Raw genomic sequence first — 15,510 nt, forward strand, 5'->3', positions numbered from 1 at the left:
TTATATATAGATCAGTCTATAGAACTCATTAAAAATCAGTGATGCTGTCTACACTGGATCCGGCGTGACACGACAAATCCCCGACAGTAAACTGCTGCCACGTTCTATTTATGACGTCGTGCTGACACAAATTTCAAATGATTTTCAACGGTCGCTTTGTCGCGTCCAGTGTAGGCGGCATGGTGCGACACGACAACTGTCATGTCCGGTGTAGACACCGTGTAGCGGTTGCCTGTTACATCCTACAGTACATAACATTTCACTTACCACATAAACAGAGCAAGGAGAGATGACTGAGGACGATGGCAAATGATTTGCAGATCCTCAGTACCACTGACAATCATATAATCTTGTCAAATGTGTGGCAAGTACTGCCGCTCCATAGTATAAACAGAGTACATACGATCGGGAATCTCAAAAGTGAAAGTGAAACTAAAAGCGATCGTGCATTCAAAAGCATGATGCCAGTTTCAATGCCACGTATAATAGTGGCTCCCTGATGCTGAAATATATATGTAGTATAATTACCCAATTATATAACTGTGAGGAAAATATTCATCGTCTATCGGCCCAACCGTATTGTATATCTTTATTTTTGACTCCACTTTTTTGAGTCCTCATTCTTCTCAGTATTGCCTCTAAGCAAAAGCAGATACTAACAAATACTAGACTAACTTTCAAGACAACTTATACATGCAACCAAAACATGTCATACAAAAAAATGTGACAAAATACATATGAACACATATAAACTATACATATACAATTCTGTAGAGTTTTATTCTGAAAAGAGTGACCACTAAAATTCATGGGCCTGAGACAACATCTTAATTGTTGGGCCCCCTCTTTTTTAGGCCCAACAAGTACACTACATCTTACATGATGACAGGGCCCAGGACAACACTACAGGTTGCCCCACACAAAAGGCTTTAGCATACTTTCTTTTTTTTCTTTATTTCTTTTCTTGCAGCTCCTTCATTCTTTGCTTTCCATTTCCTCCACTTCTCCTACTCTGATAAGACACCGGGAAACAAGTTGTCACACTGCAATCCTCTCTCTCTCTCTCTCTCTCTCTCACACACACACACACACTCATATACACAAAAACTTTGGACACTCTCTGAACTAATAAACAACAAACATACATACAGTGCATGCAAGTAGACAAATATGAGCCTCTAGACAAACCTATACAGTAGACAGACACACACATACAAGACCAAAATTAGAGAGAAACAGAGAGATAATGCAGTAAAGAGGGCGAGAGAAGGAGGACAATAGCAAAGTGTGTCCTGGGAAAAGTAAGTCAGGTGTCACAAACACAGCTACTTCCTTTTTCCACATGATGTCAATTTCCTCCAAAGTGAGATTCCACGAACAGGCCTTTCATGAACAGCCAGTATTTTAGCCTTGATGCATTTGAAAAACAAAATATGTGTACTTTTTTTCTTTGAAAATTCAATCGCTTCTTTCTAATGAAACCAATTGTGGTCTGGTCTTCCATTTTACTACTAAAAGGAAGGTTGTGAAATTCACCTGATTGAACTGAATTAATGTCAGACAGACCCTAACAGTTACAGACAAGAAACTTTTGCATACAATGTAATTAATTTAGCAAAGTTTATTATCTTTTTCTTATAATCGTCCTGTATGAAAACAACAGGTGATGCGAGAGTACTGAGCTATTCATAAAAGTGCTAAAATGTGTATCGGACTTTAACTTGGTTAGTTTTACCATCTTGCATTTTGGTCAATTTTACCGGACAGCCGCACCCACTTCCTCCCATCGCGCCAGAGGAGAGCAGCCAGGAAGTGACCTTGTACAGAACAGGAAGTGATGAAGCCTATGGCCTAATCTAGTCCTAGATACATTCCATTCTAGGACAAACTCACTGCTATTTGATTTAATTAACCAAACCACATAATGATTTTAAATGACAGTTTCACTGGTTACGAGGAGTTCAACAGAGTTCAACAGCAAGAGCACTCAAGATTCACATCATCAATCCAGTCTTTCCTTTGCTATTTCTCTTTAGATTGCCAAACTGGAGAGGGAGGCACTTGATATATAGTAGTCAACATTTGAAGTGGTTCAAAACCTTTCATCAAAGTTGCCCTAAAACCAAAATGTGTTCTTGTCTTAGGACAACTTTGCTGAACTTTTTTTATCCACTCACGACTACTGTAGTCCTCAGCATACACCAAAATTAAGAAATGAACCAAAGAATCAAAATGACAAAAACAGTATAACAAACTCCCCATGAGAAAAGACCAATACAAGACAATTAGACAGAAAAGCAGCCAATATGCATAGATAAACAGCACATACATCTAGACATAACGTCAGAGACTGAAGCTCTGAAACCACAGCAGCAAACTTCTCATTTTTATGTTTTCATTATCTTGCTCTCCATCTTATTTGAGTTCATTCACACAGCTTTAGGCAGATACAAATTGGTTGCTTAATGCAGACAGCAAAAGCTGAGTAAAGAACGCAATGCATTGCAAAGAAACTTCAGTGCACCTGCTGCCGAATCCTTTGCTCTTCCAACTCATTTAAAGGTTTCAGATCATCTCAGCGCTCACTTTCACCTCTCACAATATGTCTCGACCTTCTTTACCTCTCGGTTGTGTAGACAGAGTAGTCAGCAGACTCCCTAGGGGGAACTAACAGCTTCCACCATCTAAACCAATTTAACCATTCACTGCACTTGAAAATTATTTAGTTAATCTCTGCTGCTAATATATATATATATATATATATATATATATATATATATAGGCCTATATAAACACACACACACACACACACACACACACCAATTAAACAACTGAAAACTAAAACGCATCACTAAACAAAACATTTATTCCCGTTAACACCCGCATCTGTGAGCAAAGGATGTCACTAAACAAGTTAATTTCTCACAGACCATCATATAAAAACCTGCCACTGACATTTGGCACTTAAGTAAAAATACTTTTTATTTCACATCAATTTCGTATTAACAAAAGTAACTGTTAGTAAGTAAAATGCGTAAGCAAGAGTAAATAATTCCTACCTTTATGAATTTCTATCAGTGACAGAGGTGGATCAGGCAGGACAGTGTGAATTGATATGAACGGTAGACAGACACAAGTGTCCGTGCGGCGTTCAGCCGGCCGCAGATGCGCTCGCTCGAGTCGCGCGGTGTCCGGAAGGGCTGAATTCCGCGCGCACTCTGCGCCAGGCGAAGCGCGAGCCGACTCCACCTCCTCTCTGCACAGTTCTACATATTCAAGTTATTTCCGGGAAATTATATTTGTTTGCTAAATGCTTCACACAGTACTGAGTATAGTACTGAATAGTAGTTGCCATTTTCTTAGAAGAAAAAAACCGCGTTGGTAATTGACTGCAGCAAACATATTAATGCGATAAAATATTCAGACATCGTAGGTGTATTGTAAACACTACTATCAGCAAAGAGTATAGAAGACCAAGTTCTTTGCTATCAGGTACCCGCGCTGGTTTGGAAGCCACTTACTACCGGAAAACGTTTCTTGGTCGTTACTGACCCCTGGTGGCTGTTTGGTGATAGTGCAGTTCTGCATGGCTCCAGCGAATGGAGATATTCAGGGTGTTACGCTGAAAAAAACAAAATTTGCGTTTATTGCCTTAACACGACTAGAGTTCAAAATATTACATTAAACTCAAAATATGCTCAGTGAACGGAGGTGCTTAATTTTAAGACACTTGTGTTGTCATTTAAGCGGTTGTTTTCTATTAATTTTCTTTTTTTTGCAAATTCAACTTGTCAAATGTTTAAATAGTGTAAAAGATTTTATTTGTGTGCAGTTTTACAACATTAGATAAAGACTATGTATACAATTAAAAAAATCAAATAATGTTATTATAAGCAATTTTGATGGTAATTTTATATTAGATAACATTTTATCAAGCATATTTGGGGGCTCACAAAAACATGCCTTTATTGCTTAAAAAAAATCATGGGACATGTGGCAAAAGTGCATTTGTGGAATTTGCCTTGTGGACATTACATACAAGCAAATAAAACAGTAATGTCATAGTAAAATATTTTATTATACATAAAAATGCACAAATAACAAAAAACAACAAAATGTGCTTTTTCATCCATTTTAGCCCACATTAAATCAGCTCTCAATCTGAGAGAGAAATAGGCAATGTAGAGTTCTTAGTGTCAATATAAACATTGTCAATATCTTAGTGAATATAAACATTCATCAAAATGCACAAACACACAGACCAGAATACTGCAGCAGGGCAAAGTCACATTCACAGTATGATAACAAAAAGACCACAATGAGCAAATTTACTCATAGGACGTGCAAGATTCGCTGTATCCCAAATCCAATCATGATCCAGTAGCAGCTGATCAACCAGCCCACATAAGCCTAAAATATTGCAAAGAAAAGAGAAAATGAAACTAAATTGCTCTTGAGACTTTGCACTTTTAGAGTGTGATTGTGTGCAATTTGTGTCTCAACACACGCTACAATCAGAGTATAATAGTGTATACAGGTCATCCTGTTTTAAAGCTCTTGTGCGCATATTAGGTCATGTAGCGTGTAATTGCTCTGAGAGCATAAAGTAAAGCTGCCTGCAGTCGCGCCTCCATCAGTAACAGGTTCACATGGACCTGCATAAAAAGAACAACACGTCTTAAACCAGAAATATACAGGCATTTTACTACCCCTAAGTGATAAATCCACTTGTGAAGTTCAGCAAAAAAAGATAGGCTTCATCATAACAGTGCTATCATTGTTATGAAACCTCTACTGAAACTTAATTTTAAATTTTTTACTGTAACATTATCAACAAAGCAAGTTACCAGGCACAAGCCATACTTGGCCATATGATGAAACATTTAAAGGGGTCATATGATGCGATTTCATTTTTTCCTTTCTCTTTAGAGTGTTACAAGCTCTTGGTGCATAAAGAAGATCTGTAAAGTTGCAAAGACTAAAGTCTCAAATCCAAAGAGATATTCTTATGTTCTTTTTAGCAGCATCATATGACCCCTTTAAAAGGAGTTTTTGGTCTGGCATAACTTGTCAAAAAAAGTTTAACTCTGAAGAGAACCACTAGAGGCCACTAAAACATTACTCCAAAATGCAAATTAATTCAACAATTCAGAAAAGGAGAGAGCAAGCATAATTCAATACCACTGCTGAAGCAAATGCAACTTATTAAAATATGAACACACTTGAATCATCAACAAGAAATCTCACACATCTTGTACCTTTTCCGAGTGGCGGAACTGCCTCCAAAAAGAGAAGTACATTCTTGTTGTGGTTTTCTCCGGGTGACAAGCCACTGTCTTAACGTACACTTTTAAACTGCGTTCCAACAGCTGGTTGACATCCCCATAATTATAATCATCATACCTGTGTAGGCGAACATTGACATGCAAGTGCACATTAGATTCGCATTAGAGCAATTTTAGAAATGTAACCACCAAAAGTAATGCATTTTATGTCTACCTTTTCCCTCATAATGTGCAGTCTTTATATATGATTATGGCGAGGACTGTTTTTCCTTCTTATATAAGCATAACCCTAACCTAACCTTTGTTCCATATGGTTGAACGTTCTAAGCTCGTTTCATGACTATGATGCATGCATGACTGACCTGATGCCGTAGATGCAGTGAATGTAGTTCCAGATGGCTTTGCGGAGTGTGGAGGTGTCCACATGTGAGTGCATGGCCATGGTGTGATACGTGAGCGCACACACCACCTGAAATTTCTCATCCAGAAGCTGTGCCATCTCTCCATACAGCCTGTTCATAAGAGAGAAACCGTGATCTTCCCACGAATAGTCCTGAAAGCACAAAATCATATGTAGAGATCATGATATAACCAGTGCTGTTATTGTTATACCATCAGCAGGTTCCAGCAAACTCTCAGTCCTTTCTCTTTCAAAGCGAGTAACCATCTCTTCTTGTGTAAACTCTTCACCTTGCTGCTGAACCATCATCATCTTCTCCATCAAAAGCTTAACCTCGTTCACAGCCTCAGACCACTGCGCACAGACACACACATATAACACATTAAAGAGATTTACCTGGGCAAAACAAACTAAATATTCTCTTTTACTTGTGATCAATACATCAGTCACAATTCGATACCTTTTGCTGATTTCTGCTCTTGTCTCGGGCAGAACAGGACTCTGTGGGTGAACCCGACTGATCTCCTGACTGCTCGGGCTCTGGGAGAATACCACAACCCCAAACAAATGAGGCTAGAGAGTGGGCATGGCTCATCAAAACAATAGCCTGAATCAGTTCTGCCAGGGACCACCGAGCCTCTGCACCTGGACAAACTAACTCCTGTGAATATGTAAGATTTGTTTTTTGTTTTTTTAAAAGAAGTTTTTAAAAGCTTTTTAATTCATAAATGAGTAGTAATACAATACAAGTGTTGACTGCACAATATAAAACAATTTTTTTCAATAATGAGTTGTATTTATCTTTCTGTTATAAACTTGAATGAATCTATAGTGCTTAAGTTTCATTTTTGTGTTTGTGTTATAGTATTCAGAGTTTTAGAAAGATGGTGTGAAAACTCAATATTGAAAAAAATCTAAACGGATTTGTTAATGGATATCTGTAAAATGCGCTGCAGAACAATCACTCAGAGCATTAACTTATAAAGCATAAAACTGAGATAAACTCACAACAGGGAAGATGGCACAAGCAGACAACAAAGGACAACTCAAATAAAACAACAGCAATAACAGTAGACATAGACAAATGAATTGTACAAATCACTGAATTTTTCTTTATTTTTTTGTACGTGCAGCTTTACTACATTTACTTTAGTGAATCGATTCAAAGATCAAATAAATGATTCAAATCAATAATTCACAGATGTATTCTAACTCGTATCTTAATTTTTGAAACAAAACAGTTAAATGCTGCAGGTGTCTATGCTCATACTTGTATAAATTAGTATTTTCTAGATGTACTAGTTGGTGATTGCAGCTATCTAGTATTTAATGTTAAAAAGTAAAAAAATAAATAATTCAGTTTAAGGATGTCACCCTAATACAGATGTTTATGTTATAGATAAATGCTCTAATTGTAGAATTTATTTTCTGATATTAAATTTATAAAGATACTGTATGTCCAATGTAGCTAGCTTCTTTTTGTTAGCAACTTGTAGTGGAGCTATATACCTTTTTAAAAGGATGATCACTGATGATAACTGTTCATAACACTGATGATCTGTGTTTTTTACCTGTATATGTTCCTGGGTGATGATCCAGGGTCTGTGTGCAAGCAGTTTGTTGAGCGTCTGCAGGTGCTGTATTTTGGGTGGTGCACAGTGAAGTCCTCTAAGCCAGGACTCATCTCCGCCAGCAAGCAGAAAAGCAGAGCTGTGATGCTGCACTAGGTACGAGCACTGGTGACGTGCAGACGCCTGCACAGACACAGAAAATTACTGTTGTGTATATTATAAACATATACTTATTTGTGTATATTTAAAACTTGCAATCTAAATGTCCCAAACGGAAATATATGTCTCTTCCCTTACCAATATGATAATAAAATGTCTCCATGACAGAGGCAGAGGACCATCCAGCTGGAGCAAAGCATTCTGTGTTCGCAGGAAGCAGGTCAGGTAGGTGGGATGTAGCCCCATCATCATGTTGATATGGTCTACACGTCCTTCTGACAACAGAGCCTCTGACATCACCTCCTGTGCTGCCCCTTCTTCTAGAATCTGAAACAAACATATGCAGAGAACTCATTTTTGTTCTGTAAACACTGACAACAATACTAGATCTATCATCTAAAGATGCACTTTTACTGCTGCTCAGCACAAATTTATGGGCAAATTCAGTCATTTCAATAGGAATCTGCACGTTCGGGCATTTCAAATGAGGGCGAAAAAGTTCCCCGCACAGATTTCGCTCATGTTTAAGATGCTCATGTGAATTTGTCATGCTGACTAACAGTAAGCTGCTTGATTTGAAAGTGACTTCTGTGTGAGCAGTGTTTCAAACATCACTACATTATTGACTATTGCCAGTGAAATTTTGCATAAAATGTGGCTGCACCTTAAAGCAGGGATTCCCAAATTTTTCTGTCAGCCAAGTTTTGACCTAAAATATTTACTTTAAGTACCTCCTTAAGTACTTTAAATAATTTAACAACACATTTGCACATTCACAGTAGTCTTATGTCAGTTAACAGTCACATGACATGCAGGAAAACAAATACAATATTTATTTTTTTATTTCAAACGTTTTTATTTATCACAGTTTTAGTATATCATTAATTATTAGCTTTTCATCAACCTACAACGCCCCTGCATTCATTGAATGTGAAGACAAATACCACAAACATGCATCAAAACAACACACACACACCTCTTCAATTTGGATAAAGGCACTGGGCCCAGAGGGCAACGCCTGGGGCAGGTCAACTCCTGCTTCCTCCTGAGAAAAAGAAAGGGTGACAATAGACAGCAATAAAGATATAGAAAATATAAAGCCCTCTGTTGTTCAGTTAAACAGTTTGGATATGAACCCTATCAGATTGAAAAATATGAACCCTATCAGATTGATATTATAGGTGCATTATCATATAGCTGGCACCAAGCTATCATATATTTCATACGTTTTATTTTAAGCTATACTTCTCGCCTCTAACTATTCACCCCAAATTCTGTTAGCAACTCATTTATCGGTTGTCGTTGTCCGACGGTTGACCGAAGGAAACGGCTCTTGGTTCAGTGAGTCGGTGAGTTGTTAACGCGAAACGGTCTGGAGTTTGGACCGATTCAGTCCGATTCGTAAATTAAAAATTAATCAAGTTTGGTGAACGGGTTTAACAGATTCCCACAATAGAACAATTGAGAACCTAAATGAACATCCCTGGCTCAAATGGACCTTTATCAAGACTTTAAACTTGATCCGTGAAGCGTAACGTTATACAAACAGACTAGACGCAGGCTCACCGACACAGACATAAGAGTGACTCGGTCAGACCGGATAAATGAACTCACCTTCATCTGACGAATATAAGTGTTCAGAAGTCACAGTTTTAGCACAATAATGATGATGAAAAGTCTCGGAGGGTCTGTGCTCTATGACTTCATTGCGCCTGTAAGAGGCTTCTGAAAAGCAGGAAACGGCACCGGGAGGAGGCGTGGCGTTCGTGAACACACAACGCCGGATTCTTGCATCACCTCTCCGGCGCAGCATGACGCAACCCGCCGGTAACGGAGATCAGAGCTCCCGGCTCCAGCTGTAAACAGGTTTACTGTGTTGACATCATGTATGACCTGCCATTTTGGTACTGCTGTATAAACCAAAGTGTAAGCGATCATCTTGACATATCAGAGGGCCTGATTCTTTTAAAACAACGTCTTGACGCTTTCATAGTTGATGAAATGAAAGTATGTTAGATCATTTTGGAAATATTATATTTATTCCTAAATCCATTTCAGACAATTTTTTAATTTTAGGCAGAAGTTCATTAAAGCGATTATTACAAGTGTGATCATAATGATTACAATATAGAGACATTTTGGCATCTGTGCATGTCAATTCAAGTTGGCGTCATCTGGGGTCCTCGCTGGGGTCAGCATCATCTCTTCAAAGGCGTTGTTGGATCATCTGAAGTCTTTCAATGAGGCTGGATCCACGCTGGAGCAGGCGTAATTTATACCTCGAGATGGGCATCCTCGTGGGGGTAGGAACAGAAAGGCAGATAGAAAAGAATTAGCATAGCTGCTGTTCATAACGTTTCAAGCAAAAAATATGTTTGTGACTTTTATCTGATCTATGGGAACAAGGGTGAGATTGAGATTCATTATGCGAATGCTTGGCTGAAGAGATAATCTAGATTTAAACAGAGAGAGTGTGTTTGAGCCCCCGACATTATCAGGAAGACTATATTCCAGAGTTTAGGAGCCAGATGGGAAAATTATCTCCCTCCTTTAGTGGAATTAGATATCTTAGGTACTACTAAAAGTCCAGAGTTTCGTGACCTTAAAGAGCGTGATGGATTATACTCCGTAGCTTAGCAATGTTTCTGAGGTGGAAGAAGGCTGTTTTTGTAACATATGAAATATGATTTTCGAAAGATAAGTTGCTGTCTAATATAACACTCAAGTCTTTAACTGCAGATGATGACATAACAATACATCCTTCTAGTTGCCAATTGTATTCCAAGAGATTCTGTGTGCAGGTTTTTGGTCCAATGAGTAATACCTTACTCTTGTCTGAATTTAATAGAAGAAAATTACTGGTCATCCATTGTTTTTATATCTTTAACACATTCTGTCAACTTGGATAGTTTAGAAATGTACAGTATCTGGTCTTGTTGAAATATATAACTGAGTATCATCGGCATAGCAGTGGAAACTAATTCCATGTTTTCTTATAATGTTGCCAAGTGGCAGCATGTATATTGAAAATAACAGAAGGCCTAACACGGATCCTTGCAGCACCCCATAATTTACTGATGTTAACTTGGATTTTTCACCATTTAAGTAGACAAAATGGTAACGGTCTGCTAAGTACGATCTAAAGCACCGTAATGCCTGTCCCTGAATACCAGTGTAATTTTGTAGTCTGCCTAAGAGTATGTCATGGTCTATAGTGTCGACACTAAGATCGAGTAAAACTAGTATTGAGACACATCCTTGGTCAAAAGCTAGAAGTAAGTAATTTGTAATTTTAACGAGCACAGTTTCTGTGCTATAATGAGGCCTGAATCCTGACTGAAAATTTTCATAGATGTCATTTTTTTGCAGGAAGGAGTACAACTGAGTGGACACAACTTCTTCTAATATTTTAGACATAAACGGAAGATTTGAAATGGGTCTGTAATTTGCCAATTTATTTCGAACTACTAAACTGTGATGGAATGTTCAGTTCAGGTGATTTCTGTTTATTTGTTAGTCTAGCGACTGGATTGTTTTGGTTATTTTCTATGAGTTTGTGGAAATACTCGGCCCTGGCTGCTTTTAGTGTCTTTTTGTAGTGGGATATGCTTTCTTTCCATGCAATTTTAAAGACCTCTATATGGGGTGGTTTCCATTTGCGCTCTAGTTTACGAGTATCTCTCCTTAGAGCCTGAGTATTACTGTTGTACCATGGTGCAGTATTTTTCTCTCTAACCCTTTTTAATCTGACGGGTGCGACAGTATCTAATGTATTAGAGAAGATTGTGCCCATGCTGCTAGTTATTTCATCTAGTTCATTTGTGTTTATGGGAATACTGAGCGGCTGAGACAGATCAGGCAGGTTATTTGTGAATCTATCTTTAAAGTGGTCAAACTGGAACATGGTTGCTGGTCAGTGAATTAATGCCTGGCTCAAACCAGCTAGGAACCATAATAGACCAATTTGCTTAGCCTCAGAAACCATGAACAAAACTAAGTAAGTTTGAAAAACACAGCCTCAACTATATTAAATAAGGGTTATGGGTTTACCATTGAACATAAAAATTACAACTGTGTTGTATCCAACATAAAAATTGGGTCTTAAAGAAAAAAGATAAGTGGGAATGGGATCTAGTAAACATGTTGTTGGTTTAGATGTAATGATTAGTTTATTTAGTTCTTCTTGTCCTATAGTTGTAAAGCACTGTAATTGTTCTTTAGGGGCAGTAACAGAGGCTGGATCATAAAACGAAGTCAAAGGTTGTACATTTAGAATTGTATTTCTAATAGTTTCGATTTTCTCGGTGAAGAAATTCATAAAGTCATTTTTCCATTTGCGCTCTAGTTTACGAGTATCTCTCCTTAGAGCCTGGGTCAAACTGGAACATGGTTGCTGGTCAGTGAATTAATGCCTGGCTCAAACCAGCTAGGAACCATAATAGACCAATTTGCTTAGCCTCAGAAACCATGAACAAAACTAAGTAAGTTTGAAAAACACAGCCTCAACTATATTAAATAAGGGTTATGGGTTTACCATTGAACATAAAAATTACAACTGTGTTGTATCCAACATAAAAATTGGGTCTTAAAGAAAAAAGATATTGAAGTGTAATAGAGAAGACTCTATAGTTGATGAGAGAAAGCCTCATTCACTTCATCTACAACCTTTCATTACTGCTGAATGCTGATGTTATATAACTACAGCTGCTATACAGGTACACATACCCTTATGCTTACACTACATCCCTCTGTACCTGGGGCTCCTTTAATAATTATACTAAACATTTATTCTTGTGTAACCTTGCATTGAAGTGAAATCAAGCCTAAAGCACAGCTGTTCAACACAAAAACAAGGACACAACAAACAAAGACACAGACACAAAATGGGATTTTATTGAATCAACACAAGCGGTATGTTTAGCACTTGCAGAGTCAGTGAAAGTTTGTCTGTGAGTTACGTGTGTGTGTGTGTGTTGTGTCTGCTTTTGTGTGTGCTTCATGGAGTGTTTTATTTGAGAAAATGATCAAACATTCACACATTTATTTCAAGTCCAGTCTTATATTAAATTACCATTATATATATATTCCATATAAAATAATATTTTCGGGGCAAAATCTGGAAGAATGTGTTTGAGAAAGGTAGAATGAAGAAAAGCGAAGACAGAATGAAAACTTCACTGGATTTAATGTACACACCACCTCCCCACATGGAAGACATTATTGTCCAGGTTGCATGTGAAGATCATCTCAGACCATATGGGTAGATTTTTACTCAACGCACACAGTGTTTTGTTAGGGGGGATGGCTGTTTGAAAATCAACACCTTCGGTTTTTATGGTGACCATAATTCGGAGCAAGCATGGTCAGGTAAACCATGGTCACCATCGCAATCAGTGCTCCATCCCAGTGTCCCATAGACAATAGTAATGAAGGCAGAGTAGCAGAAAGAAATGGAGTGGAGGAGAGGAACTTGAGCATTAGGGTCAGAGGTCACAGGAGGTGTTTTTTACAAGAAAAGAAAGGGATGGCAGTGTGAGAATTAGATGTTGGTGCCTTCTCAAACAATCTTGTTCTCCAGGGCAGCGATCCTTTTCGTCACAGCTTCCAGTGATGCTGTTGTCAAGGAAATAATGCAATAGTAGCATCCTAACCAGCTCTAAACATTTCTGATGCCTCATACATTCTGATGCTTTATACATTTTTGTCTATACCTACACATTTTTCTTTTAGACATGCATCAATACTAAAATTCTGGTCATTTTGATAAACTGATAATGATTTTCATTTTTATGGATGATAACCAGTAAATGACCAATATTTTATATACTATATTTTTGATTACTTATACAAATAGGTGAAAACGAACATGCATTATTAGATTTACAATATTGGCAGATATATATCCATTAAACCCAATAAAAATCAGCTTTTAACCAATATGGTTCAAATGTGTTTTATCTCAAAACCTTCTTAAAAAGGCACATCTCACCTCTCAGCATTCTGTAAGTCAATATTGATATTGAGCACAATAGGAATTTGTGTAGAGTAAATGTTTAACCCGAACACAGGAAAGGATATATTTCTTTGTTAATGCCTGTAGTGCCTCCTCCACTTTTTTCTGGAACTTGACAATGGAATTACATTCACAGGGATCTTCCTCTGCAAGTAACAGGACAGCAAAAACAAACTCAGTTGATGAAATGCTAGTTTGAAGGTCATATTCATTGTGTGTGTGTGTGTGTGTGCGTGTGATTTCATTTACCTTGACAAACATTGATTTGCAGCTTCTTGGCAATTTGGTTCATGGTTTTGAAGTCAGCTGTGTAGAAGTAATGGTCAGCGACAGGTTCAGAGGCAATTTCTCTCAGCTCATCCTCAACAGCATTGCCAACACCCACAGCATACATCTTAAAGCCTAAAGCACAGACACAGCACACTGTAAAACACTCAGAACTCATACACATTGCTCTGTGCATTGCATTTCTGTGTGTGTGTGTGTGTGTGTATGTGTGTGTGTGTGTGTGTTTCCTAACCGTTATCCTTGGCCTTCCTGGCAGCATCTCCGATGTAGTCTTGTGACCTGCCATCAGTGAAGACAATACCGACCTTTGCCACTCCAGGTCTGGCGCCCTGGTTAGGAGTGAAGCTATTGTCCACTAGGAAACTGATGGCCTGGCCAGTCATGGTTCCCCTCTCCATATAGTCCATCCTTTTCACTGCTTCTTTCAGGGCCTTTTTGTTGTTGTAGCGTCCCAGGGGGAACTCCTGCTTCACAGTGCTGGAATACTGCACCAGTCCCACATGGGTGTTTGTCTCTGACACTTCCAGTTTGTCGATGATCAGGTTGATCCATTTCTTGACCAGCTCGAAGTTCTCTGGTCTCACACTCTTGGAGCCGTCGATCAGGAAGACCATATCTATGGCTGCGTTACTGCAAGCTGGTATAAGAGAGACAGAGGATGTTTATGGTAACTCATGAGTTTCCAAACTGGGGTCCAGGAACCCCCAGGGGACCGCGAGAGGGTGCTGGGGGTCAACCAAAAATTTGAGAGAGAAAAACAATGATTTTACAAAATACATTTTTAGGGTTGTCAACATGTAAGCTTAAGATAATAATTATATATATATATATAAGAAAGTAATTATTTATAAATTTAAAATCCCCCCAAATCCCATTAATTATTCTATTCATGGCCCTAGTTTTCAAAAATAAAATATGTCTCTTGGCCGTTAAGAAGATGATTAATCTTTAAAGCAGGGGTTTTATATACAGTACATCAAAAACGGCACATGGCTATGAAGTCTTTTACTTATGTCTTTGACACTTACCTAACATTCATACATACTCACCGCTGCATGATCGGCCATCGCCCTGAAGTGTATATCCCTCTCTGCAGGCACACTTGAAAGATCCGGGTGTGCTGATGCAAATGTGCTCACAGTCATGATCGCCTGTCGCGCATAGGTCCGACACAACCGCTACCATGAATGTAACACACACACACCGGGTGGGGGAAGGAAGGGTTAGCAAGGAGAGAATTACTCTATGTGAAGTGGGAACTCAAGAAAATCAATGCGTTTTAACAATCCGCTGCACTCAAATGAACAGCAAATCTTTAAAACACACAGAAATATGTCAGAGACCCAGGCACCTGAAGCCTTCACAAAAATACAAATTTTGGTGTTAGTCTCAATGTTGTTTGTCTCAGGTGGCTGTTGCTCTGATCCAGACTTTCTACTGCATTGGTTCTCAACCTTTTAAGGTTTGAAATTGGGTGAAAACTCTCTAATATCAGCAAGCTGAGAACCACTGCACTGTAGCGACTACAATCACATCAGTGGTTACCAGTGTTGGGCAAGTTACTTCCAAAATGTAATACATTATATATTACTAGTTACTGTCTTTTGAAAGTAATTAGTTACATTACAATATTACTGTCTCTGAATTGTAATGCGTTACGCTACTTCTGAGTTACTTTTGAGTTACTTTCACCAAAATATCCACAGACTTATGACTAGGCATTCTAAAATGCTAAAATGTAGTTTATTGCTGCTCATTAAACATCCAGTAGTTCATAATGTGCTAGGTATATAT

At 38.2% G+C, this 15,510-nt stretch overlaps 3 protein-coding genes across 6 annotated transcripts in view; all 3 read right to left on the minus strand.

Moving 5' to 3' along the window:
- The window catches only part of LOC107742837 (proto-oncogene tyrosine-protein kinase Yrk-like), a 28,912-nt gene extending 25,708 nt beyond the window's left edge, over nt 1-3,204 (minus strand). For all 4 annotated transcript variants that reach the window (XM_016555896.1, XM_016555897.1, XM_016555898.1 and 1 more), the window contains exon 1: nt 3,060-3,204. The gene's annotated coding sequence lies outside the window, so the exon portion shown is untranslated. The remainder of the gene's footprint in view (nt 1-3,059) is intronic.
- Nucleotides 3,205-3,940: 736 nt separating this feature from the next.
- Nucleotides 3,941-9,924, minus strand: LOC107742863 (sestrin-2-like). Its single transcript, XM_016555936.1, has 9 exons — nt 9,540-9,924; nt 8,392-8,460; nt 7,554-7,742; nt 7,257-7,439; nt 6,146-6,346; nt 5,898-6,039; nt 5,648-5,852; nt 5,259-5,403; nt 3,941-4,655 (listed from the first exon to the last, which is right to left on the minus strand). Exons 1-9 carry the CDS (start codon nt 9,558-9,560, stop codon nt 4,569-4,571), a joined length of 1,242 nt encoding a protein of 413 aa, XP_016411422.1. The 5' UTR covers nt 9,561-9,924; the 3' UTR covers nt 3,941-4,568.
- A 2,368-nt stretch (nt 9,925-12,292) lies between these two features.
- LOC107742840 (cartilage matrix protein-like) overlaps nt 12,293-15,510 on the minus strand; it is a 6,898-nt gene continuing 3,680 nt past the window's right edge. The window contains exons 4-8 of the mRNA XM_016555900.1: nt 14,766-14,894; nt 13,949-14,353; nt 13,678-13,830; nt 13,494-13,574; nt 12,293-13,022 (exon numbers count right to left, since the gene is read on the minus strand). Of these exons, the coding sequence (XP_016411386.1) occupies nt 12,973-13,022; nt 13,494-13,574; nt 13,678-13,830; nt 13,949-14,353; nt 14,766-14,894 (818 nt within the window). The 3' untranslated portion in view covers nt 12,293-12,972. The remainder of the gene's footprint in view (nt 13,023-13,493; nt 13,575-13,677; nt 13,831-13,948; nt 14,354-14,765; nt 14,895-15,510) is intronic.

Source organism: Sinocyclocheilus rhinocerous, unplaced genomic scaffold, assembly GCF_001515625.1.
Source record: "Sinocyclocheilus rhinocerous isolate Xijiao unplaced genomic scaffold, SAMN03320098_v1.1 scaffold1338, whole genome shotgun sequence".
Classification (NCBI taxonomy): Eukaryota; Metazoa; Chordata; class Actinopteri; order Cypriniformes; family Cyprinidae; genus Sinocyclocheilus; species Sinocyclocheilus rhinocerous.